This window comes from Staurois parvus, unplaced genomic scaffold, assembly GCF_062004578.1.
Source record: "Staurois parvus isolate SC_StPar_1 unplaced genomic scaffold, SC_StPar_1.0 ptg001289l, whole genome shotgun sequence".
Classification (NCBI taxonomy): domain Eukaryota; kingdom Metazoa; phylum Chordata; class Amphibia; order Anura; family Ranidae; genus Staurois; species Staurois parvus.
The window spans coordinates 4,015-31,885 of NW_028319085.1; the positions used below are offsets into that span (position 1 = coordinate 4,015).

The 27,871-nt window shown below is 50.7% G+C and overlaps 1 protein-coding gene across 1 annotated transcript; it reads left to right on the forward strand.

Moving 5' to 3' along the window:
* Positions 1 to 471: 471 nt before the first annotated feature.
* LOC149437416 (sodium- and chloride-dependent glycine transporter 1-like) lies at positions 472 to 27,781 on the forward strand (the record flags this gene model as incomplete). Its single annotated transcript, XM_089660938.1, is given in 8 exon segments — positions 472 to 555; positions 557 to 576; positions 6,423 to 6,660; positions 6,793 to 6,927; positions 10,777 to 10,876; positions 13,315 to 13,415; positions 17,218 to 17,388; positions 23,202 to 27,781. Coding segments are annotated over 8 exon segments (1,044 nt in total), but the record flags the coding sequence as incomplete, so codon positions are not given.
* Between the last annotated feature and the right edge of the window lie 90 nt (positions 27,782 to 27,871).

Below are 27,871 nucleotides of genomic sequence, written 5' to 3' on the forward strand. Positions count from 1 at the left end.
TGTGGGAAGGCAGGCGGCCCAATTAAGGCTCTGGGTGGATTACTAAAGGCAAATAGACTATGTACTCTGCAAGTGCAGTGGCTCCAGATCTTAGTAAATGAGCAGAAGCTCTCCTGACTTCCATCATCCAATCACATGCAAGCAAACATGCTGGGTTTTTTTTTCTATTTTCCTTGCATGTGATTGGGTACTCTTTGCAAAGTGAAGCTTCACCTCATTTACTAAGCTCTGGAGCAACTGCATTTTGCAAAGTGCTCAGTCTATTTGCCTTTAGTAAACCCCCCCCAATGTGAGTGGCATTGGAGGCCAACATATCATAGTTGTCTTCTGGACGATTCAAGGCGTTTGCATTTTTTCCCAGATGATTGCTGACAATAAACCAAGTAAATAGTCATTGCCATTGATCTGTCCGTGTCCATTATTTCCACCAATAATGAGGATTTACAGGAGTTTCTTTGTTTCCTCCTGCAGGTTTGGGGCGATGCTGCCTCTCAGATATTCTACTCTCTGGGGTGTGCGTGGGGCGGACTTATCACAATGGCTTCCTACAACAAGTTTTCATAACAACTGTTACAGGTAAGTGCAGAGGCGTATCTACCGCGAAGCAAACAAGGCGTTTGCCTAGGGTGACAATTTTTAGGGGGGCGGCGCTGTCCTCCAACCCCCCCCCCTCAGAAGAAGGGACCTTTTGAGCAGCAATGGACAGCAGGAAGATTGATTTGGTGGGGCGTGGGGGAGGGGTAGTTGCAGTGTGAAGGTCGTGTACCTCTCCCTCCAGCAGCTGACGAGCCAGGACCAGGGAAATGCCTGGAGCAGGGAGAGAAGCGAAAAGAGAGGAAAGAGCCCGGAGGAGGTGAGCTGTGATGTCTTCTGTGGGCTCTCCCTCCTGTCTTCCATCCAGCAGATTACACTGACACTGATCACTGACAGATCATATGGGACTGCACATACCTCCCCCCCCCCCCTTCCTGCTGCCCCGTGATCAGCAGCCCTTTGAGAAGTGGGAGGGTCCCATACAATCTGAGGAAAAAGGGGGAAGAGAGAGGGAAGAGAAAGAAAGGGGAGAGAGAGAGAAAGAGGGAGGGAGAGGGGGGGGGGGAGAGAGGGGGGGAGCGAGAGGGAAGAGAAAGAGAGAGGGGGGGAGAGGGGGGAGAGAAGAGAGGGGGGGAAGATAGAGATGGGGGAATAGAGCAACAGAGAGAGAGGGGGGATCAAGAAGGAAGAGAGAGAGAGAGAAGGGCAGAGGGGGGAGAGAGGGAGGGGGAAGGAGGGAGGGGGAGATAGGGCAGAGATGGAGAGAGAGAGAGGGGGAGAGAGAGAGAGGGGAGAGCGAAAGGGAGAGAGAGAGGAGAGGGGGGAAGAGAAAGAGAGAGGGGAGAGAGAACGAGAGAGAAAGAGAGGGGGGAGGAGAAGGGGGGGAAGAGAGAGAAGGAGAGAAGAGAGAGGGAAGATAGAGATGGGGGAATAGAGCAACAGAGAGAGGGGGGGATTGAGAGGGAAGAGAGAGAGAGAGAAAGAGAGAGAATTGGAGAGGGGGGAGAGGGGGAGGGGAGAGAGAGGGGGGAAGAGAGAGAGAGAGGGGGGGAGAGGGGGCAGAGATGGAGAGAGAGGGAAGATAGAGAGGAGAGAGAGAAGGGAGGGGGAGAGCGAGAGGGAGAGAGAGGAGAGGGAGGGAGGGAGAGAAGGAGAGAGAGGGGGGGAGAAAGAGAGAGAGAAGGAGAGGGGGGGGGTGAGAGGGGAGAGAGAAAGAGGAGAAGGAGAGGGGGGCGAGATGGGGGAGAGAGAGAGGGGGGAGGGAAAGGGAGGGAGGGTGAGAGGGGAGAGAGAGGGGGGAGAAGGAGCGAAAGAGAGGGAGAGAAAGAGAGAGAGGGGGAGAGAGCAAGAGAGAGAAAAGAGAGGAAGAGAAGGCGAGAGAGAGAGAATCATATATACATACACAAACTTCTTGAACCCTCTCGCTCTCTCATGGTGGGGGTGAGGGGGGGTGCAAACTGTTTGTGTTGCCTAGGCAACACAAAATGTAAATGCTCTACTGGGTAAGCGGGTCGCTGCCTGGAGTCAGCCTAGACTTGGCCCATAACACTGGGGCCCCTCCTCCAGTCCTGGATATACGGGTTATATTATTATTTCTAATACCTTTATATAGGATTTATGAAGCGCTAACATTTTATGCAGCTTTTTGCAGCTTGAGGGCAGACAGTACAGTTATAAGACAAGTCAATACATGAGGGTCCGGAGAGCCCTGGTCCTGAGAGCTTACTATCTAAAAGAGAGGGGACAATGATACAAAAGGTAACAACTATACAGGGTTGAGGTTTTCAAGAAAATAAAATATATTGGTTAGCTGGAGGTTTTCCTGGAGACATGAGATGTCAGGAATCCCCTAAAGGTGGATGGAGTAGGAGACAGCTGTGCAGTTTGGGGTAGGGAGTTCCAAATGATGGGAGACGTCCTGGAGGTGAGTATTATTATTATTATACAGTATTTATATTGCGACAAAAGGTTTGCTCAGCGCTGTGCATTATAGTGGGGGACAGAACATGAGACAAGACAGTAACAATACAATACACGAGGGGTTCGAGGGCCCTGATCCTTGGAGCTTACAATCTAGGAGAGAGGGGATAGAGGTACAGGAGGAAGTGGCTGTTGGGGATGGAGTGGTAGGAGGAGTGGAGGAGAACGGCTGTTAGGTGAGGGTGGGGTACGCTTCCCTGAAGAGATGGGTTTTCAGGGTGTGCCTAAAGGTGAGGAGGGTAGGCGACAGTCTGATGGATTTAGCTAGAGAGTTCCAGAGGATGGGGGAAGTCCTGGAGAAGTCCTGCAGTCGGGCGTGGGAGGAGGAGACCAGGGAGCTAGAAAGTAGGAGGTCTTGTGAGGAGCGAAGATTACGGGTAGGGTGGTATTTGGGTATCAGGTCGGTGAGGTAGTTTGGGGCAGCGTTATGAATGGCTTTGTAGGTCAGTGTTAGTAATTTGAATTTAATGCGTTGGGCAATCGGGAGCCAGTGGAGGGATTGGCAGAGGGGGGTGGCAGAAGCGGAGCGGTTGGTGAGGTGGATGAGTCTGGCCGCTGAGTTCACGATAGACTGAAGCGGGGATAGCCTGTGATGAGGGAGGCCAGTGAGGAGGGAGTTGCAGTAGTCCAGGCGTGAGATAATCAGGGAGTGTACGAGTTGTTTGGTGGTGTCTGGGGTGAGGAACGTACGTATCTTGGAGATGTTGCGGAGGTGGAGCCTGCATGAGTTTTGATAGTGATTGGACATGAGGTTGGAAGGAAAGGTTTGAGTCTAGAGTGACACCTAGGACTTTGGCTAGTGGGGTGGGATTGATGGTGGCGTTGTCAGTCGTGATGGAGAGGATGAGGGGGCGCGGGCTGGGAGGGAAACTAGGAGCTCGGTTTTGGAAAGATTTAACTTGAGGAAATGGAGCGACATCCAGTCTGATATGTCGTTTAGGAGGTGAGTGATGCGGGCAGAGACTGAAGGGGTGAGGCGAGGGGTGGAGAGGTAAATTTGTGTGTCGTCGGCATAGAGGTGATAGTTGAAGCCGTGGGTGTATATCAGTTTGCCAAGGGAGGAGGTGTAGATGGAGAATGGAAGGGGTCCGAGGACAGAGCCTTGGGGGACCCCAACAGAGAGGGGGAGAGAGGGGGAGGTGGTAGCATTATAGGTGACACTGAAGGAGTGTTGAGATAGGTAAGAGGAGAACCAGGAGAGAGCGGAGTCTCTGAGGCCGAGGGAGTGTAGTTTAGTAAGGAGGAGGGGGTGGTCAACAGTGTTGAAGGCCACGGAGAGGTCAAGGAGTAGGAGGACAGAGTAGTGGCCATTAGCTTTGGTGGTTAGCAGGTCATTAGTGATTTTAAGTAGGGCGGTTTCGGTGGAGTGTAGGGGACGGAAGCCGGACTGTAGTGGGTCAAGGAGGTTGTTGTCGTTGAGGTGGGTGCTTAGGCGATTGTAGACCAAGCACTCAAGGAGCTTGGAAGTGAGTGGCAGCAGGGAGATGGGTCTAAGATTGTTCAGGTCAGTGGGGTCCAGGGAGGGTTTTTTGAGTATGGGGGTGATGTGGGCGTGCTTTAGGGGGGAGGGGAATGCGCCAGTAGAGAGGGAGAGATTGAAGATGTGGGTGAGGGAGCGAATGATGGAGGAGGAGGGTGACCGGAGGAGTTGTGAGGGGACAGGTGATGAGGCGGGCTTCTGTGAAGTCCTTAGTGACCTCCTCAGTGGTAGCCGGGCTGAAGGAGCGGAGTGTTGGGGAAGTTATAGTGTGTGGGACGTTAGGTGGGGTGGGGGGCAGTGCGGTTGCGAGGTCAGAGGAGGGGAGAGTTGAGGGGGTGATGGAGGGAGGGAGGCTAGGTGGAGAGGTATATTGTGAATTGACAATCTCCTTGCGGATTGCGTCAATCTTGTTTCGGGAATGATTGGCAATCTCGTGGGCGGTGAGTGAGGTGCTGAGTGGAGGGGGGGGGGGGGGGGGAGAACAGAGATATGAAAGTGGAGAAGAGCCGGCGAGGACAGGTGGAGAGTATGGGATGGTAACAAAAGATCTAGACAGCAGGAGGTCTTAGGAGGTGTGGAGAGTACAGTTTGGGTGATAATTTGTGATGAGGTTGGTGATGTATCTTGGGGAAGAGATGTGGATGGCTTACTATATTGTTGCTATTATTTTGAATTTTATTTCTTGGGCAAGTCAGTTGAGGGATTGGCAGAGAGTGGAGGACACTGAATGGAAGCCAGTGGAGTGATAGGTAGAGAGGGGTGGAGGACACTTAATGGAAGCCAGTGGAGGGATTGGTGGAGAGGGATGGAGGACACTGAATGGAAGCCAGTGGAGTGATTGGTAGAGAGGGGTGGAGGACACTTAATGGAAGCCAGTGGAGGGATTGGTGGAGAGGGATGGAGGACACTGAATGGAGGCCAGTGGAGGGATTGGCAGAGAGTGGAGGACACTGAATGGAGGCCAGTGGAGGGATTGGCAGAGAGGGGTGGAGGACACTGAATGGAGGCCAATGGAGGGATTGGTAGAGAGGGATGGAGGACACTGAGTGGAGGCCAGTGGAGGGATTGGCAGAGAGTGGTGGAGGACACTGAATGGAGGCCAGTGGAGGGATTGGCAGAGAGTGGTGGAGGACACTGAATGGAGGCCAGTGGAGGGATTGGCAGAGAGGGGTGGAGGACACTGAATGGAAGCCAGTGGAGGGATTGGTGGAGAGGGATGGAGGACACTGAATGGAAGCCATTGGAGAGATTGTCAGAGAGGGGTGGAGGACACTGAATGGAAGCCAGTGGAGGGATTGGTGGAGAGGGATGGAGGACACTGAATGGAGGCCAGTGGAGGGATTGGCAGAGAGGGGTGGAGGACACTGAGCAGTTGGCAATGTGGATGAGTCTGGGAGCAAGCATAGACTGAATAGACTGAAGGGGGGGGGGGGTAGTCTGCGTATTGGTAGGCAAATGCTCAGGGAGTTACAATAGTTGAGGTGAGATATAACAAGATGAGAATTTGTAGGTCGGTGGTGCCAGTTTTGGAAATGCTATAATCGTGAAGGTGTCGAGATTCCTTGTGGTATATAATTGAGGTGGTCGCAGTGACATCATATCTGTGAAGGTGGAGAATTGCCAATAAAAGCGGTAACTATAAACTGCCCCATTTTCCTCCTACATCAGACCATGTCTATGGTGGTGGGTAGTCTTCTGCTGGCTGACCACGTTTGGGAGGAGGAACCTCGGAATGGTATGTGTCACCAGCACACCGTCCTCCTATCAGGAATGGATGTATATTGTGTCATGAAGGGGAACATTACAGGAAGCCACCGATTTAGAGCTGCACCAATGAAGGGTTTCTGGCTCAACCACAAAACTTGGTTTTCTGCCGTTTTCTGCATTGTTGATGACACAGCCAGGGGTGGACTGACCATTTGGAAACTCGATCACTGCCCGAGGGCCCGGGTTCAGTAGGGGGCCCCATGAGATGCCCATGGTACCTTTTTCATAGGCTTTTTTGAGTTTGGGCAAGGACACAGGGGCCCCATGATCTCCTATTGCCTGGGGGGCCCCATGAGTTGTCAGTCCGCCCCTGGACACAGCGAACGTCTATTCCTAATACAAGGACGATACTTTGACGTACAATACGTAGGGTTGTCCTTCTGATCTTTTCAGCACCCGACATTTCAGTCTGTAGCCCATGATCATACAATGTGAGTGACACGTAGACTCTTCCGAGGTTAGAATGTCTGTGCCCACATGGACCGAGGTCACCCCTGCGACTCCACATCCGTCAGCAGGACATTTGAGCACATTTGTGGACACTCTTTGATGTAATTGGTCCAAGGATTTTTGGGGTCACACAGAGGCTGTACACCCCCCCCCCCTTCTGGAAGTCTGCACCTCGGAGCCTGATATTAATGTATTTATCACCTTCCTTCAGGGACAGCATCATCATCAGCATCACCAACTGCGCCACCAGCGTCTACGCCGGCTTCGTCATCTTCTCCATCCTGGGCTTCATGGCAAACCACCTGGGTGTGGAAGTGTCCAAAGTGGCCGATCATGGTCCCGGCCTGGCCTTTGTGGCCTATCCTGAGGCTCTGACCCTGCTGCCAATATCTCCTCTGTGGTCCATATTGTTCTTCTTCATGCTCATCCTGCTGGGGCTGGGCACGCAGGTAAGCCTCAGTATTAAATGATTGGAGTTGGCCGCCATTTCTAATATTTGAAAGATGTTCCCCTTGGGGGGTCACGGCGGTACTTGGTGTCACCCCTCATCATAACCCCCTTCTGGCTTTCATTGGCTGCAGTTCTGCCTGTTGGAGACTCTCGTCACGGCCATCGTGGATGAGATCGGCAGCGACTGGATTATTCGCTGGAAGACGTTGGTGACGCTCGGAGTGGCGGTGATTGGTTTTCTGCTGGGAATCCCACTGACAACACAGGTAACCGACCCCATCCTTTTCCCCCTCCATGGAGCTTGGGGTGTCAGCTGTGGGGTTACACTTCCATGATGTCATTAGTGGGGGGGGGGGACGTTTTATTTCTATTTGATCAGATCTCAAGGAAATTAACCACCTCCCGTCCGGCCCATGTATATAAATGACCTCCCCGCCCCCTGCTTGTGCGCGCTCCCTGGGAGCACACAGCACCGCGATCCGGTGCCTGCCATGTCCTCCGGACACAGTAGAACACTGATCGTTCTACGGGTCCTCTGTGCGAGGTCCCGATCATGTGATCGCTGATTGGCCAATCAGTGATCACATGCAGAGTAGTAAGCAAGATGTCACTTCTGACATCATTGCTTACTACGTGTGAAATCTGTGAATGATCACCGAGATCACATGGTACAGGGCCATTCACAACAGCCTTGTACCATGTGACAAGCTGTGACCAATCACAGCTCACACAGTAGTTCTCAATGGCTGCAAGAATGCAGCCAGAGAGAAGGAGAAATGATTCCTCTCACAGCCTTTATGGGTGTAAAAGCAATCAGTGTAAAAAAAAAAATCTTCATCACCCCCCACAAGTAGTACAGTGTCACCATGGTAACCCCCACACTGCTAGGGTGACAGTATGTACAAAAATAATAATAATAGTATAAAAAAATTCAAATAAAAATGTAAAACAAATTTTTTTAAAAATATAATTTTTGGTTATAAACTAATTAGTTTTTTTTTTTTTTTTTTTTTTACTAGAAAGATAACTGAATAAATGTTGGCCAAAATTTATGATGAAATAGAATTTATTTGCAAAATTTTATAAGAAAAACACTTTTTTTTCAAAATTTTTGGACTTTTTCATTTATATAGCAAAAAAATAAAAATCCCAGCAGTGAATAAATACCACCAAAATAAAGTTTTATCTGTCTCAAAAAATGCTCAAAATTTCATACAGGTACAGTGTTGCATGACCGCGCAATTGTCATTCAAAGTATGATAGCGCTGAAAGCTGAAAATTGGCCTGGGGGGGGGGGGAAGTGTCCGGACTGGAAGGGGGTGAAAGTGTCCGGACTGGAAGGGGGTGAAAGTGTCCGGACTGGAAGGGGGGAAAGTGTCCGAACTGGAAGGGGGGGGAAAGTGTCCGGACTGGAAGGGGGTGAAAGTGTCCGGACTGGAAGGGGGTGAAAGTGTCTGGACTGGAAGGGGGGAAAGTGTCCGAACTGGAAGGGGGGTGAAAGTGTCCGGACCGGAAGGGGGGGAAAGTGTCCGGACTGGAAGGGGGGGAAAGTGTCCGGACTGGAAGGGGGGGAAAGTGTCCGGACTGGAAGGGGGTGAAAGTGTCCGGACCGGAAGGGGGGGAAAGTGTCCGGACTGGAAGGGGGTGAAAGTGTCCGGACTAGAAGGGGGGAAAGTGTCCGGACTGGAAGGGGGGGAAAGTGTCCGGACTGGAAGGGGGTGAAAGTGTCCGGACTGGAAGTGGATAAAGTGGGGGGGGGAGTGTCCGGACTGGAAGGGGGTGAAAGTGTCCGGACTGAAAGGGGGGGAAAGTGTCCGGACTGGAAGGGGGGGAAAGTGTCCCGACTGGAAGGGGGGGAAAGTGTCCGGAATGGAAGGGGGTGAAAGTGTCCGGAATGGAAAGGGGGAAAGTGTCCGGACTGGAAGGGGGGGAAAGTGTCCGGACTGGAAGGGGGGGAAAGTGTCCGGAATGGAAGGGGGTGAAAGTGTCCGGACTGGAAGGGGGTGAAAGTGTCCGGACTGGAAGGGGGGGAAAGTGTCCGGACTGGAAGGGGGTGAAAGTGTCCGGACTGGAAGGGGGGGGGGGGGAAAGTGTCCGGACTGGAAGGGGGGGGGGGGAAGTGTCCGGACTGGAAGGGGGGGAAAGTGTCCGGACTGGAAGGGGGGGGGGGGAAAGTGTCCGGACTGGAAGGGGGTGAAAGTGTCCGGACTGGAAGGGGGGGAAAGTGTCCGGACTGGAGGGGGGGGAAAGTGTCCAGACTGGAAGGGGGGGAAAGTGTCCGGACTGGAAGGGGGGGGGAAAGTGTCCGGACTGGAAGGGGGTGAAAGTGTCCGGACTGGAAGGGGGGGAAAGTGTCCGGACTGGAAGGGGGTGAAAGTGTCCGGACTGGAAGGGGGGGAAAGTGTCCGGACTGGAGGGGGGGGAAAGTGTCCGGACTGGAAGGGGGGGAAAGTGTCCGGAATGGAAGGGGGGGAAAGTGTCCGGACTGGAAGTGGCTAAATACAGTATATATAAGTTTGAGTATTGGGGTACGGTTAGCCATCATTCCTGTAGTGGGGTGCAAGTGGCCATCAGCCCTGGAAGTGGCGTATAGGTGGCTGTCAGCCTGAGGGGTGGGGGGTGGGGGGGTGGATAGCCGTTGGTCTGGGAAGTGTGGTGCATGTGGCTATCAGTCTGCGGATTAAGGTGCAGGTAGCCATAAGTCCCAGTCATGCAGTGCAGGTGGTCTTCAGTACCTATAGTGGGGTGCGGTACAGTGAGCTATCATTCCTGTAGTGGGGTGCAGTTGTTTTTCAGTCCCAGGAGGAGGGTACAGATAGCCATCATTTCTGTAGTGGGGTACAAGTGGCCTTCAGCCCTGGGAGCAGGGTGCGTGTATACATCAGTCCCTGTAGTGGGTGCAGGTGGTTGCCAGTCCCAGGAGTGGGGTACAGGTGGCCCTCAGCCCTGGGAGTGAGGTGCATGTATACATCAGTCCATGTAGTGGGGTGCAGGTGGCCATCAGTCCGAGTAGTATGTACAGCCTGCCATTATTCCTTTAGTGGGGTGCAGGTGGTTGTCAGCTCCAGGAGTGGGGTACAGGTGGCCATCATTCCTGCGATGGGGTGCAGGTCATAGTCCCAGGAGTGGGGTACAGGTGGCAATGAGTCCTGCTGTGGGGTGTAGGTGGCCATGAGTGAGGTGCAGGTATACATCAGTCCCTAGAGTGGGGTGCAGGTATACATCAGTCCCTAGAGTGGGGTGCAAGTAACCATCAGTCCAAGTAGTGGGGTACAGGTGGCCATCGTTCCTGCAGTGGGGTGTAGGTGGCCATGGGTCTTGAGAGTGAGGTACAGGTATACATCAGTCCCTCTAGTTGGGTGCTATTGGCTCTCAGTCCTGGTAAGGGGGTGCATGTGGACGTTAGTCCTGGTATTGGGATGCAGGTTGCCATTAGCCCTGGTATTGGGGTGCAGGTTGCCATTAGTCCTGGTATTGGGATGCAGGTTGCCATTAGCCCTGGTATTGGGGTGCAGGTTGCCATTAGTCCTGGCAAGAGGGTACAGGTCACCGTTAGTCCTAGTATTGGGGTGCAGGTGGCCCTTAGTCCTGGTATTGGGGTGCAGGTTGCCAATAGTCTTGGTACTGGGGTGCAGGTGGCCATCAGTCCTGGTATTGGGGTGCAGGTAGCCCTTAGTCCTGGTATAGGGTGCAGGTGGCCATTAGTCTTGGTACTGGGGTGCAGGTTGCCATCAGTCCTGGTATTGGGGTGCAGGTGGCCCTTAGTCCTTGTATTGGGGTGCAGGTTGCCACTAGTGCTGGTATTGGGGTGCAGGTTGCCAATAGTCTTTGTACTGGGGTGCAGGTTGCCATCAGTCCTGGTATTGGGGTGCAGGTGGATCAGTTGTGTTGGGTGTAACATGGGCTCCTGTATGGACTGTTCAGGACTGTCTATGACAGAAGGGTGGATGCAGCATTTTCAGGGAGGATCCTGTGTAACAAATGAGGGCCCCAGGCATTCCATTTCAGTGCTGGGCGTCCATCTTGGAGGACCCCAATGGTGGAGCGCAGAGAGTTCTGGCTCAGATATTATCTCTCTGGTGATTGGCTGTATTCTGTGTCCTTCTCTCCTATAGGCCGGAATCTATTGGCTTCTTCTGATGGATAATTACGCGGCCAGCTTTTCTCTGGTCATCATTTCCTGTATCATGTGTGTGGCTATAATGTACATTTACGGTGAGTGGCCCCTGGATACCTCATACCGATTGGACGTCGGACTGTCATAGACGGGTAACAGCAAAGCTTGCATGCGCGTCCAACCGCCCAATTCCAGCCGTGTCTTCCATGGATTTTGGGGGTCTCCATATTACTGGAGTCGGCTCTTCATTGCCGTTCATGTGATGTACATTCCCGCGGAGATAGCACAGTATACATTGTTACATGTATGTCCAACAACGTACAATGGGGGAATTCTGTCCAATTTCCACAGGCAGACCTTAGCTGCAGAAACCAGGAAAAACTGAAGCAAAAATGGCGCCTTCAGGTGTTAGGGCCCCATGTACACTGCAGGTGATGAACTCACGTTCAGGAGCTTTTCTGCGTTTTTTTTCAGCAGCCCCTGAACTCCCCCTAATGTCCTCCTCTGTGTCCGTCTACAAATCGTCCTTTACAGGCAGTTGGGTTTACATTCGTTTTTTTGAACGCAGAAAACTTGCATTCAGCAGTCGATTTTATCAGCATTTCAAACGCAGAACACTTGTAAACGCGACAAATCATGTTTATAAGCGTTTGCGTCTTCCAGTTCCTGATGCTGTCCAGAGCCTTTTCATCATGAAAAATGCATGCAAAGCGTTTTCAAGGTACTCAAATGGACAAAACACTGAACACAGGATGTTCCTACCGAGCTTGTCACACATTGGAATGACCAATTCACACCTCAGACCTCTCCCACCCTTGGAAACAAAAGATATGTTAGTGACCATTCACACCTCAGACCTCTCCCACCCTTGAAAACAAGAGATATGTTAATGACCAATTCACACCTCAGACCTCTCCCGCCCTTGGAAACAAAAGATATGTTAGTGACCATTCACACCTCAGACCTCTCCCACCCTTGGAAACAAGAGATATGTTAATGACCAATTCACACCTCAGACCTCTCCCGCCCTTGGAAACAAAAGATATGTTAGTGACCATTCACACCTCAGACCTCTCCCAACCTTGGAAACAAGAGATATGTTAATGACCAATTCACACCTCAGACCTCTCCCATCCTTGGAAACAAAAGATATGTTAATGACCAATTCACACCTCAGACCTCTCCCACCCTTGGAAACAAAAGATATGTTAGTGACCATTCAGACCTCAGACCTCTCCCACCCTTGGAAACAAAAGATATGTTAATAACCAATTCACACCTCAGACCTCTCCCACCCTTGGAAACAAAAGATATGTTAATAACCAATTCACACCTCAGACCACTCCCACCCTTGGAAACAAAAGATATGTTAATGACCATTCACACCTCAGACCTCTCCCACCCTTGGAAACAAGAGATATGTTAATGACCAATTCACACCTCAGACCTCTCCCGCCCTTGGAAACAAAAGATATGTTTTTTGACCATTCACACCTCAGACCTCTCCCAACCTTGGAAACAAAAGATATGTTAATAACCAATTCACACCTCAGACCTCTCCCACCCTTGGAAACAAAAGATATGTTAATGACCAATTCACACCTCAGACCTCTCCCGCCCTTGGAAACAAAAGATATGTTAATGACCAATTCACACCTCAGACCTCTCCCACCCTTGGAAACAAAAGATATGTTAATGACCAATTCACACCTCAGACCTCTCCCGCCCTTGGAAACAAAAGATATGTTAGTGACCATTCAGACCTCAGACCTCTCCCACCCTTGGAAACAAAAGATATGTTAATAACCAATTCACACCTCAGACCTCTCCCACCCTTGGAAACAAAAGATATGTTAATAACCAATTCACACCTCAGACCTCTCCCACCCTTGGAAACAAAAGATATGTTAATAACCAATTCACACCTCAGACCTCTCCCACCCTTGGAGACAAAAGATATGTTAATGACAATTCACACCTCAAATTCCTCATGAAGACCCCCTGCCAGGTGGCCTTACTGACTCCACCAGACACCTTCCCCACCCTTGGAAACAAAAGAAATGTTAATGAGCAACTCACACCTAAGCTAATCTCCACACATACTGCTGTCTCTGCTTCTACTCTCTGTATTTCTCTGAAACAGTCTGAAATAGTTAATATTTGACCACTTTTCAGTGCATTCTGGGCATTTGGGAGGTTCTCCTGGGGTTATCTTTAAACTCAAACGCACATCAATGCGGTATGCAAACGTCTAACCTGCGTTTTCCAGCAGTCAGTTTCCATCGTTCAGAAGTGTCCCGTGTACATGGGGCCTTAATGTACAAAATGGTGCCATTCTTCAGTCAGCCAGTCAGATTCCAGGTTTCATCTCCCCATGGCAGGTCAGAGAATTTACGGCAGAACACGATTGGACGCAAAGATATTTCTCTTATCTCTCGTTTTCTTAAATCCGTCCTTTCTGCGTCATGCTTATCCATGATGAAATTGTACTGATGGAGCGCCGCCATGTTGTCTGATCCTCTCTTCCCTCTCCCAGGTCACCGGAACTACTTCAAGGACATTGAAATGATGTTGGGGTTCCCCCCTCCCCTCTTCTTCCAGGTCTGCTGGCGGTTCATCTCCCCAGCCATTATCTTTGTAAGTATCCTGACCACCTTCACTGATCTGCGTACATTTCGGGGTATTCCAGGGGGTCGTCCTGTGCTGGGAACAGGAACAAGGAAAGGATACGACCAGTAAAAGATGAACTCCCGCTATGTTGTTCCAGCCTTGAGCCACTCCGTATATACCGGACCTGGAGGATCCCTCTGGGAGCTCAAAGTCTCTGTAGGCACCACCACCACACTGCTACTACACCTTACTACACTGATACTACACCACTACTACACTGCTACTACACCGCTACTACACTGCTACTACACCGCTACTACACTGCTACTACACCGCTACTACACCACTACTACACTGCTACTACACCGCTACTACACTGCTACTACACCGCTACTACACTGCTACTACACCGCTACTACACCACTACTACACCACTACTACACCACTACTACACTGTTACTACACCGCTACTACACCTTACTACACCGCTACTACACCGCTACTACACCGCTACTACACTGCTACTACACCGCTACTACACTGCTACTACACCGCTACTACACCGCTACTACACTGCTACTACACCGCTACTACACTGCTACTACACCGCTACTACACCGCTACTACACCTTACTACACTGCTACTACACCACTACTACACTGTTACTACACCGCTACTACACTGCTGCTACACCTTACTACACTGATACTACACCACTACTACACTGATACTACACTGATACTACACCACTACTACACTGATACTACACCACTACTACACTGATACTACACCACTACTACACTGCTACTACACCGCTACTACACTGCTACTACACCACTACTACACTGCTACTACACCACTACTACACTGATACTACACCACTACTACACTGCTGCTACACCTTACTACACTGATACTACACCACTACTACACTGCTACTACACTGATACTACACCACTACTACACTGATACTACACCACTACTACACTGCTACTACACCGCTACTACACTGCTACTACACTGCTACTACACCGCTACTACACTGCTACTACACCACTACTACACTGCTACTACACCACTACTACACTGCTACTACACCGCTACTACACTGCTACTACACCGCTACTACACTGCTACTACACCGCTACTACACCTTACTACACTGATACTACACCACTACTACACTGCTACTACACCTTACTACACTGCTACTACACTGATACTACACCACTGCTACACTGCTACTACACCACTACTACACTGCTACTACACCACTGCTACACTGCTACTACACCGCTACTACACCGCTACTACACTGATACTACACCACTACTACACTGCTACTACACCACTACTACACTGCTACTACACCACTACTAAACCACTACTACACCGCTACTACACCTTACTACACTGATACTACACTGCTACTACACTGCTACTACACCACTACTACATTGCTACTACACCACTACTACACTGCTACTACACCACTACTACACTGCTACTACACTGCTACTACACCACTACTACACCACTACTACACTGCTACTACACCACTACTACACCACCACTACACTGCTACTACACCTTACTACACTGCTACTACACTGATACTACACCACTACTACACTGCTACTACACTGATACTACACTGCTACTACACCTTACTACACTGATACTACACCACTACTACACTGCTACTACACCACTACTGCACCACTACTACACTGCTACTACACCACTACAACACTGCTACTACACTGCTACTACACCACTACTACTACACTGCTACTACACCGCTACTACACTGATACTACACCACTACTACACTGCTACTACACCATTACTACACTGCTACTACACCACTACTACACTGCTACTACACCACTACTACACCACCACCACACTGCTGCTACACCTTACTACACTGCTACTACACCACTACTACACTGCTACTACACCGCTACTACACTGCTACTACACTGCTACTACACCACTACTACATTGCTACTACACCACTACTTCACTGCTACTGCACCACTACTACACCACTACTACACTGCTACTACACCCCTACTACACTGCTACTACACTGCTACTACACCTTACTACACTGCTACTACACCACTACCACACTGCTACTACACCTTACTACACTGCTACTACACCACTATTACACCACCACCACACTGCTACTACACCTTACTACACTGATACTATACCACTACTACATTGCTACTACACCACTACTACACCGCTACTACACCACTACTACACTGCTACTACACCACTAGATTACTACTACATCACTACTACACTGCTACTACATCACTACTACATTGCTACTACACCACCACCACACTGCTACTACACCTTGCTACACTGCTACTGCACCACTACTACATTACTACTACACTGCTACTACATTGGTGCCAGTGGGATAGCGGCTCCCAAAGGAGAATAACTCCAAATCATCAATGGTAGTGGGATAGTGGCCCCCAGGGAGAATAGTGTTTCATTGAATTGGTGTCAGTGGGATAAGGGTCCATAGGAGAGCAAAGCTCCCCAAATTATTGGTGTCAGTTGGATAGTGGGCCCCAGGGTAGAGTGCCCCCCCCCCCAGGATCATTGGTGTAAATAGGATAATAGTCCCCAAATCATCAAATCATTGGTCCCTGTAGAATAGTGCGCATTAGAAGAGAATAACCCCCAATCATTGGTGTCAGTTGGATAGGGGCCCCTAAGGAACAATGCCTCCCAAAATCATTGGTGTCAGTTGGATAGGGGCCTCGAGGAACAGTGCCTCCTCAAATCATTTGCTTCAGTTGGATAGGGGGCCCCTAGGAAGAATGTCTCCCCAAATCATTGGTCTCAGTTAGATAGGGGCCCCGAGGAAGAATGTCTCCCCAAATCATTGGTGTCAGTTGGATAGGGGCCCCGAGGAAGAATGTCTCCCCAAATCATTGGTGTCAGTTGGATAGGGGCCCCGAGGAAGAATGTCTCCCCAAATCATTGGTGTCAGTTAGATAGGGGCCCCGAGGAAGAATGTCTCCCCAAATCATTGGTGTCAGTTAGATAGGGGCCCCGAGGAAGAATGTCTCCCCAAATCATTGGTGTCAGTTGGATAGGGGCCCCGAGGAAGAATGTCTCCCCAAATCATTGGTGTCAGTTAGATAGGGGCCCCGAGGAAGAATGTCTCCCCAAATCATTGGTGTCAGTTAGATAGGGGCCCCGAGGAAGAATGTCTCCCCAAATCATTGGTGTCAGTTGGATAGGGGCCCCGAGGAAGAATGTCTCCCCAAATCATTGGTGTCAGTAGGGGTACTTATCTTACCTAAGGACACAGCAATGCTGGAACTATTTCAGACCCATTGGGTGCCCACAGAGTAATATCATACGTGGTCGGGAGCAGACTGACAACTCATGGGGCCCCCTACTGACCCCGGGCCCTCGGGCAGTGCCCGGATTTCCAAATGGTCAGTCCGCCCCTGTACGTGGTACTTTCATTCATGCAAGGAGTAGTAGTAGTAGTTCCGTGGCTCTTTCAGTGGCACAGCAGGCAGGGGCCCGGGACATGTATTGCTGAAGGTCACATGGAGGATGGGAACGAATGTGGGAACTTCCACCAATCAGATCCCATCTCACTCCTGCCTTTCCTCTTTTTCACCTTGTAGTGAACAAAGCAACCAATCAGCATGAGGTGCAGAATTTAAAATCTAAAAAGGATTGTGATTGGTTGCTGTGGGCTTCATACGTAACCCCCATACATTTACATTGGAAGGAGCCCTCCAAGCTCACGTTGTTTTCTTTCTGATTGCTCTCCAGTTCATCTTAATCTTCACCGTCATCCAGTATCGGCCAATCACATACAACGAGTACATCTACCCAGACTGGGCCATCTCCCTGGGATTCCTGATGGCGCTCTCGTCGGTCGTCTGTATCCCTGGATATGCCATCTTCAGGATCTGGCGGTCTGACGGGGACACTTTCCTCCAGGTGGGTCTATATGATGGACACCAACGTCTCATACGTAGACATGTGCAGTCCATCCATGGGACAATCTGTCCGTTCATGCCAGGCTTCTTTGCAGCCATGGCAATAGTACTCGTTTAGTGGACTCCCTACCACTTCCAGACGTCTGCAGAGAGCTTGTAGTCAGATCCAGGCAGTTCCATTACGTGGCCTCCCTACCCGTGTCCTGGAGGTCCATTATAACGGGTTGTATCCAACACATATCAGGGATGCTACAGTCCCCATCATCAGGGCTGAAGAATACAAACAGGAAGTGGGTCCCCAAAGCTGTGCAAACTCCAATAAGTCCCCCAATGGAGAATAACCCCAAATCACTGGTGCCAGTCGGATTGTGGCCTGCAGGGGAGACTAGCCCCCAAATCACTGGTGCCGATCGGATTGTGGCCTGCAGGGGAGACTAGCCCCCAAATCACTGGTGCCAGTCGGATTGTGGCCTGCAGGGGAGACTAGCCCCCAAGTCATTGGTGCCAGTGGGATTGTGGCCTGCAGGGGAGACTAGCCCCCAAGTCATTGGTGCCAGTGGGATTGTGGCCTGCAGGGGAGACTAGCCCCCAAATCACTGGTGCCAGTCAGATTGTGGCCTGCAGGGGAGACTAGCCCCCAAATCACTGGTGCCAGTCGGATTGTGGCCTGCAGGGGAGACTAGCCCCCAAATCATTGGTGCCAGTGGGATTGTGGCCTGCAGGGGAGACTAGCCCCCAAATCATTGGTGCCAGTGGGAGTGTGGCCTGCAGGGGAGACTAGCCCCCAAATCACTGGTGCCAGTCGGATTGTGGCCTGCAGGGGAGACTAGCGCCCAAATCATTGGTGCCAGTGGGATAGTGGCCTGCAGGGGAGACTAGCCCCCAAATCACTGGTGCCAATCGGATTGTGGCCTGCAGGGGAGACTAGCCCCCAAATCACTGGTGCCAGTCGGATTGTGGCCTGCAGGGGAGACTAGCCCCCAAATCACTGGTGCCAGTCGGATTGTGGCCTGCAGGGGAGACTAGCCCCCAAGTCATTGGTGCCAGTGGGATTGTGGCCTGCAGGGGAGACTAGCCCCCAAGTCATTGGTGCCAGTGGGATTGTGGCCTGCAGGGGAGACTAGCCCCCAAATCACTGGTGCCAGTCGGATTGTGGCCTGCAGGGGAGACTAGCCCCCAAGTCATTGGCGCCAGTGGGATTGTGGCCTGCAGGGGAGACTAGCCCCCAAGTCATTGGTGCCAGTGGGATTGTGGCCTGCAGGGGAGACTAGCCCCCAAATCACTGGTGCCAGTCGGATTGTGGCCTGCAGGAAAGACTAGTCCCCAAATCACTGGTGCCAGTCGGATTGTGGCCTGCAGGGGAGACTAGCCCCCAAATCATTGGTGTCAGTCGGATTGTGGCCTGCAGGGGAGACTAGCCCCCAAATCACTGGTGCCAGTCAGATTGTGGCCTGCAGGGGAGACTAGCGCCCAAATCACTGGTGCCAGTGGGATAGTGGCCTGCACGGGAGACTAGCCCCCAAATCACTGGTGCCAATCGGATTGTGGCCTGCAGGGGAGACTAGCCCCCAAATCACTGGTGCCAGTCGGATTGTGGCCTGCAAGGGAGACTAGCCCCCAAATCACTGGTGCCAGTCGGATTGTGGCCTGCAGGGGAGACTAGCCCCCAAATCATTGGTGTCAGTCGGATTGTGGCCTGCAGGGGAGACTAGCGCCCAAATCACTGGTGCCAGTGGGATAGTGGCCTGCAGGGGAGACTAGCCCCCAAATCGTTGGTGCCAGTGGGATAGTGGCCTGCAGGGGAGACTAGCCCCCAAATCGTTGGTGCCAGTGGGATAGTGGCTCCCAAAGGAGAATAACTCCAGATCATCAATGGTAGTGGGATAGTGGCCACCAGGGAGAATGGTCCCACAAATCACTGGTGTCAGTGGGATAGTGGCCCCCAGGGAGAATAGTGCTTCATTGAATTGGTGTCAGTGGGATAAGGGTCCATAGGAGAGCTTAGCTCCCCAAATTATTGGCCTCCCTACACATGCCCTGGAGGTCAATCCATTATAACGGGTTATATCCAACACATATCAGGGGGATGCTACAGTCCCCATCATCAGGGGGATGCTACAGTCCCCATCATCAGGGGGATGCTACAGTCCCCATCATCAGGGGGATGCTACAGTCTCCATCATCAGGGGGATGCTACAGTCCCCATCATCAGGGGGATGCTACAGTCCCCATCATCAGGGGGACGCTACAGTCCCCATCATCAGGGGGACGCTACAGTCTCCATCATCAGGGGGATGCTACAGTCCCCATCATCAGGGGGGATGCTACAGTCCCCATCATCAGGGGGATGCTACAGTCCCCATCATCAGGGGGATGCTACAGTCCCCATCATCGGGGATTCTACAGTCCCCATCATCAGGGAGATGCTACAGTCCCCATCATCAGGGGGATGCTACAGTCCCCATCATCAGGGGGATGCTACAGTCCCCATCATCAGGGGGATGCTACAGTCCCCATCATCAGGGCTGAAGAATACAAACAGGAAGTGCAACACAAAAATAAAATATAACCAAAAACTGATACTTCTTTGAAAGTATTTGCTATTTTTATCCATTTTTATAGTTTGTATTTCTCTCTTGTATTCTCTCAGCCCTGATGAAGGGGGGGGGGGGGGCTGTAGACGTCTCTCCATGTAAGAACTTACAAATGTAAGATTTCTGGACCAACCAAATTGGTGTGGATCTTACTTTGTGTTTTAGGCATTTAGACTTTTCCCGGGGCTCACGTTGAGTCACTGGTGTACATGAGCTGTGTAGAGGACAGGGGTCTGTATCTACAGGGAGAGAGACAGTGCCGGAAATACAGGAGTGTTCCTGAGGCTGCACAGAGGCATAGGTGTCATGGAGGCACTCAGGGAACAATGGAGTCACAGGATGCAGTGGGGTCACTGCATGAGATAGGATGCACTGGAGACACAGGACCTGCTGGAGATACAGGGGGCACTGGAGGCACAGAAACTTCTGGAGATACAAGGGTCACTGGAGACACAGAAACTTCTGGAGACACAAGGGTCACTGGAGACACAGAAACTTCTGGAGACACAAGGGTCACTGGAGACACAGAAACTTCTGGAGACACAAGGGTCACTGGAGACACAGAAACTTCTGGAGACACAAGGGTCACTGGTTCACAGGGGTGGTCGCTATAGACACAGGTTGAGGGATTCAGAAGGATGATGGGGACACAGGGGTTGCTAAATCCCAAGGGCTGCTGGAGACACAAGGGTCACTGATTCACAAAGGTAGCTAGAGACACAGGAGTCGCTGGAGTCACAAGAGTTACTGGAGACAAAAGGGTCATTTGAGACACAATGGTTGCTGGAGACACAAGACTCACTGGAGACAGGTGTTGATGCAGCCAGAAAGGACAAAGGGGTTGCTGAAGTCACAAGGTTTGCTAGAGACACAAGTATTGCAGGAGACACAGGGGGTGCTGGAGACACAAGGGTCATTGGAGTCACAAGAGTCACTATGGTTGCTGGAGACAAAGGGTTGTTGGATTCACAAGAGTTAAAGGTTCACAAGGGTCACTGGAGACAGTGGGGGGGGGGGTCAGTGGAGACACAGAGGTCATTGGGGTCACAAGAATTGCTAGAGTTACAAGGGCCACTGGACACAAAGGGGTTGTTGGAAGTCTGGTTCACAAGGGTCATTGGAGTCTCAAGTGTCACTAGGGTTGCTAGAGACACAGGATTGTTGGAGTAACAGGGATTGCTGAAGACACAAGGGTCACTGATTCACAAAAGGTAGCTGGAGACACACAAGTTGCTAGAGCCACAAGAGTTCCTGGAGTCACAAGGGTCACTGGAGACACAATGGTTGCTGAAGACACAAGGCTAAACGGACATAGATGTTGATGTAGTCAGAAGAGACACAGGGGTTGCTGAAGTCACAAGAGTTGCTAGAGTCACAATTATTGCTGGAGACACAGGGGTTGCTGGAACTCCAAGGGTTGCTGGAGACACAAGGGTCATTGAAGTCACAAGAGTTACTGGTTCACAAGGGTCACTAGAGACAAAGGGTCACTGGAGACACAGGGGCCATTGGAGTCAAAAGAATTCTAGAGATACAAGGATCACTGTACACAAAGGGGTCATTGGAGTCACAGGCTTTGGTGGAGTAACAAGGGTTGCTGGAGACACAGGGGTTGTTTGAGACACAAGGGTCTTTGGAGTCACAAGAGTCACTAGGGTTGCTAGATACACAGGATTGTTGAAGTCACATGGATTGGTGGAGACACAAGGGTCACAGGTGACACAATGGTTGCTGGAGACACAAGGGTTGCTGGATCACATGAGTCATTGGAGACAGGGGTTGATGGAGTCAGAAGGGACGATGGAGACACAGGGGTTGCTAAAGTCACAAGGGATGCTGGAGACACAAGGGTCCCTGATTCACAAAGATAGCTGGAGACACAGGAGTTGCTGGAGTCACAAGAGTTACTGGAGACAAAAGGGTCATTTGAGACACGGGGGTCACTGGTTCACAAGAGTTCCTAGAGTCACAAGGGTCACTGGAGACACAATGGTTGCTGGAGACACAAGGCTGAATGGACACAGGTGTTGATAGAGTCAGAAGGGACACTGGGGTTGCTGAAGTCACAAGGGTTGCTAGAGTCAAAAGGATTGCTAGAGTCACAAGGATTGCTGCAGTCACAGGGGTTACTAGAGCACCAAGGGTTGCTTGCTGGAGACACAAGAGTCATTGGAGTCACAAGAGTCACTAGGGTTGATGGAGACAAAGGGTTGTTGGAGTCACAAGTGTTACAGTTTCACAAGGGTCGCTGAAGACAGGCAGAGTCAGTGGAGACATAGGGGTAGGTGGAGTCACAAGAGTCACTAGGGTCACTGTACACAAGAGGTTGTTGGAGACAAGTCACAATGGTTACTGGTTCACAAGGACTGCTAGAGACACGGGGGCTAGTAGAGACACATGGGTCATTGGAGTCACAGGCTTTGGTGGCGTAACAAGGGTTGCTGGAGACACAGGGGTTATTGGAGTCAGAGGGTCATTGGAGCCACAAGAGTCACTAGGATTGCTAGAAATACACGGTTGTTGGAGTCTCAAGAGTTGCTGGTTTGCAAGGGTCGCTGGGGACACAGGGGGCCAGTGGAGACACAGGAGAGTTGGAGACACAGGAGAGTTGGAGACACAGGAGAGTTGGAGACACAGGTGTTGGTGGAGTCACAAGAGTTTCTGGCGTCAGAGAGGTTGTTAGAGTCACAATGGACACTCCCGTGCCAGTCTGCAAGGTTGGGATGCACTGATAGGGGCCACATGTCCTTGCTGTTGGTTGTATTCCGCACCATCCCATCTTCAGCACCTCACTGTTGGTCAATGAGGCTGCAGTCACAGTGATAGGCCAATAATGAGGTGGGGGAGGCTCTTAGTGTTGACCTGCAGGCAGGGGTGGACTGACAACTCATGGGGCCCCTGGGCAATAGGGGATCATGGGGCCCCTATGTCCTTGCCCACACTCAAACCACACCCAAAAAAGCCTATTAAAGGTACCAGGGGCATCTCATGGGGCCCCCTACTGACTCCGGGCCCTCGGGCAGTGCCCGAGTTCCCAAATGGTCAGTCCGCCTCTACTTGCAGGCAATTGCTATGTGCAGTTAAATTTGCCCTGGTTTGCCGACAACAAAGGAGATCTGACAGAATTTGTACCCTCCTGGGGGTTGCCATAGTTGTAGCCTACAAGTAACCTGATTGGTGCATTGCTTAGCCTCTGATTGGTTCCTTGTCCCATTGGCAGCGGTTGAAGAACTCGGTGAAGGCCAGCAAAGACTGGGGACCGGCTCTGCTTGAGCACCGGACTGGCCGATACGCACTGGAGGAGGGCAGCCCTGAGATCCAGCCGCTGAACCCGGAGAAGCAGAAGAAGGAGGAGATCGGTCTAACAATACAGGGCAGCAACGGGCAGGCCCACAGCCAGGACTCTAAAGTGTAACCAGCTCCTGTGGAAGGGGTGGAGAAAGGCACTGGTGGTATGGATGCGTCTTTACCCTTCCCCCCCCCCCAACCCCATCTCCCTCTTGTCTTCATCCAGACCAGTCGTATCCTCCATTGTCCTCTTTCCAACCCGTCACCTCAGAGCATTCAACAGAATAACTATCAAACTGTTTCTCCCATCCACGAGGAGACATCAATCGTTCAGCTGCTGAGCAGAGGAGCCACGGCCCGGGATCGCCCTGCCCCCGACTCTCATAGCCAGGACACCAACCATGTGCGCTATGGGAGAACGCGGGGGGGGGGGAAGAGAGATGGAATCATCTCACAACGTAGATCTAACTCTTCTAATTTTAGTTTACATGAAATCTTATTTTTTAGAGTTTTATAAGCTCAGTTTTTATTTTTTAACCCGGGGAGGCCGGGGGTTGTGCGTCCTCCGTAACTCCTCCCCGGCCACGTAGGACATTTTACTGAACTGGGGAGAGAGAAGAAGAGAAATGCAAACACTTCGTATTCCTGTTACTTGAGAAGGACAGCAGGAAGTGGAGGGCCACTCTGTGACAAAAGGGGCCACTTTCCCGACCTGCTGCGTCTACATACACATCCGCCCAGCGCGCCACTGACTGATATCACAAAAGAGGAGCTGCTACTGAGCTGTGCGTACCACGAGGGACATTCCTAATGGTCCTTCGTAAGGGTACCGCAGCGCCCTCCTGTGGATCAAACGGTCTCTGCGTCTCTGAGTTAGACGTCTCACCACTGCCAACCACAACCACTGCCACTGAGGTGGTTACCAATCCAGCAGCTTCATTTAAGTCTTCCTAATGATTCCAGACCTACAAAGGTATTGCCAATCTGGGTCTTCCCAGTGCTCCTGGCCTGGTGACAACCAAATATATCAATAATGGGACTTGCCAAATTTTACCGCCATGTACTGACCCTTCGTGCCATGATACCTCAACTTTAATGCCCTTAGAGTCTATACCAGCCATACATGAGGCTTTGTCTTGGGGTCATTTTTTGATAGACAAATAATGAAAGGAGTTCAGGAAACAGTCCAGTCTGGGTGTCAGCGGCCACTTTACTACAGAGCACGCTGCTCCCAAACCCCGAATCGGGTCACATTCAGGGAAGATCAGATGCTAAACGCCAACAAAAACTCAACCTATGTCCCATAGACTTCACTAATCCAAAAGGAGAAGGCTGGCGACAGTTTAAATACAATTCAAATGCTGATAACTTTACTCATCCCGACAACATGAACAAAGAATCTCTGGTGAGGCTTCTCTGTCGATGTAGACCAGATGAATGAAGTTACCCAGGTTTAACATTTGTTGTAGTGCAGCAGATCTCCTTTGGATTGGGTACTTTTGTAGTGCAGCAGATCTCCTTTGGATTGGGCCCTTTTGCAGTGCAGCAGATCTCCTTTGGATTGGGCCCTTTTGTAGTGCAGCAGATCTCCTTTGGATTGGGCCCTTTTGCAGTGCAGCAGATCTCCTTTGGATTGGGTACTTTTGTAGTGCAGCAGATCTCCTTTGGATTGGGTACTTTTGCAGTGCAGCAGATCTCCTTTGGATTGGGCACTTTTGTAGAACCCAAAGCTGAACTACGTACGTGTTCTTGATGACTTGTTTAATCCCTTTTTGGCAATTCCCTCTGCTTAAAAAAAATTGCAGTACCCAAGAACACTGCCAAAAGAAAAAAAAACAATATGGACTCAAGTGACTCAATATTTACTCAAAAAAACACGCATTTATTGAGTAAATATTGGGTCGTTTGAGTCCACATTGTTTTTTCTTGAGTTATATACCAACCGATCGGAATTTAAGGCTTTGAGTTAGCACCCTCTTCAGGAGTGCTGCCAACAATGGGTTAAGTTTCAAGGCCACGAGCAGATCGAACCTCAATCACGGCAGAGCTCCTGGTCTTCATTGACAGTAATGGAAAGAGCTGCACAAACGTGTCAGATGTCACTGGGAGCATCAGCTGTTACAGGTTACTTTGCCATGTTTGGATCAATGGATTGGACGATGGATGGTACCATTGTCCAATCTGCTTTCTTCTCCCAGTTCTAGAGCTTAGATCTTGAGGTGGGTCTGGAATACCAAGAATTTTCACACCTTGCAGACATAATAAACCTCCATGAATTAAATAAACGTTGTGGAACCAAGGGCCAGAATTGTTTAGGAAGTAAATGCGACATTCTGTTGAGTGGCTTAAAGGGTCCGCCAGAACTATGAGGAGAGAAGGGGAACCTTTCACCCAACATTTAGGTTGGTTCAGGAGTGCTGCCAACAATGGGTTAAGTTTCAAGGCCACGACAGATCGAACCTCAATCACGGCAGAGCTCCTGGTCTTCATTGACAGTAATGGAAAGAGCTGCACAAACGTGTCAGATGTCCCTTTTTTTTTTTAAGGAGCATCAGCTGTTACAGGTTACTTTGCCATGTTTGGATCAGTGGATTGGACGATGGATGGTACCATTGTCCAATCTGCTTTCTTCTCCCAGTTCTAGAGTTTAGATCTTGAGGTGGGTCTGGAATACCGAGAATTAAATAAATGCGACATTCTGTTGAGTGGCTTAAAGGGTCCACCAGCACTACAAGGAGAGAAGGGGAACCTTTCACCCAACATTTAGGTTGGTGCCATAACAAAAAGAACAAATTTAAAAAAAAGGAGAAAAAATCCTTTTTTTAGGAGCATTAGCTGTTATAGGACATTTGGCTGTGTTTGGGATACTGGATTGGACGGTCTATGGTACCCTTGCCCAGTCTGCTGTTTTGTCCCAGTTCTAGGAGTTAGATTTTGGGGTGGCTCAGTAATGCAGAAAATTGTTGGACCTCACAGATGTAAAAAAACCTCCATAAATAAACTTTGTGGAACCAAGAGCCAGAATGTTTCAATATGTAGGTGAGACCAGGGCCGGACTGACCATTTGAGCACTCGGGCACTGCCCGAGGGCCCGGGGTCAGTAGGGGGCCCTATGAAATGCCCCTGGTACCTTTTATAGGCTTGGGTGTGCTTTGAGTGTGGGCAAGGACACAGGGGCCCCATGATCCCTTATTGCCCGGGGCCCCATGAGTTGTCAGTCCGCCCCTGGGTGAGACATGCCGTTGAGCAGCTTAAAGGGGCAGCCAACACTACAAGGAGAGGAGGGGACCTCTCACCCAGCATTACCTTTTGGTACCATCACAAAAAAACCATCAAATAAAAAAGTTTTTTGTAGGAGCATTGGCTGCTATAGGACACTTTGCCATGTTTGGATTAGTGGATTGGCCGGTCTATGTTGCCATTGGCCAATCTGCAGTCTTCTCCCAGTTCTAGAGTTTAGATCTCTAGGATGGTTCTGAAAGCCAGATATTTTTCACGCCTCACAGACGTAACAAACCTCCATAAATGGCAGTTGAGGGACCAGTAGCCAGAACGTCTTAGGATGTAGGCGTGATATTCTGCTGAGTGGCTTGAAGGGGCAGCCAACACTTCAAGACGTAAAGGGGAACCTCTCCCCCAACATTTAGCTTAGGTACCATCACAAAAAGCACATCAAGATAAAAAAAGAGGAAACAAAATCACCCAGGCAGCGCTATTCCCAAAATCCCAAAACTTTTTGGATAAACCTTCACCCTGATGTGTGTGGAGCCCAAAGGAGCCTGGCACAGAGCTGGTATATGGCGTCCTATGTGTACTGGTATTATTTCCAATACAAGGCTGCTGGATTCTATACGGTATAGTGGTTGAGGTCAGGTCTCTCTTGGAGGCAGCAGAGACTTCTGTGAACATGCCGTGTGTGGGAAATGCACACTGCACTGGGCAGAACATTGGGAGCACCAGCAATATGGGGACCTATACAGCCTCTATACAGGCTTCCAAATTATCGGCTGAAGCTGTGGTGGAACTGCAAGAACCAGAGCGCCCTGCCAGCCCTGCTGGGACTTGTAGTTCCATCCCCGCTGAGTCACCATGTGCCAAAATCTGTAATGACGCAAACATTCGGTTGTCATGCAGCACCAGATATCACCAATGGGGGGCAGCACACTGCTAATGAAAATACTACAGTGTAGGTTGCTGCTCTGAGCTTCTACCTGTCACTGCAGTGTTTGCGGAGAGTGGAGAACTCCACGTTGGGTCAGTCCCGGACTGGAGAACCTGGTGTGGAGCATTGTAATATTTTCAGTACGTGCCACTCCTCCCTGCATTCCTCCTGATTTGTCAGATAAAACTGTCTGTGATGTCCATAGCATCCAATCAGCTGTTTCTGGTGGGTGAAAAAATGGAGTCTGGTTGTTACTTGCAGCACAAGTGGTGGTCAGGCTGCACAGAGATGGTTACATGGTGGTACTTGCAAATCCAGCTTGTGGGGAACACTACATAGGGGCACACTGTGGGGGGGGGGGGGGGGGGATTTACTAAAGATGTGCTTTTTTTCCACTAAGGCAATGGACCCAGCCATGTGACAAGGAATTTAATTCAATG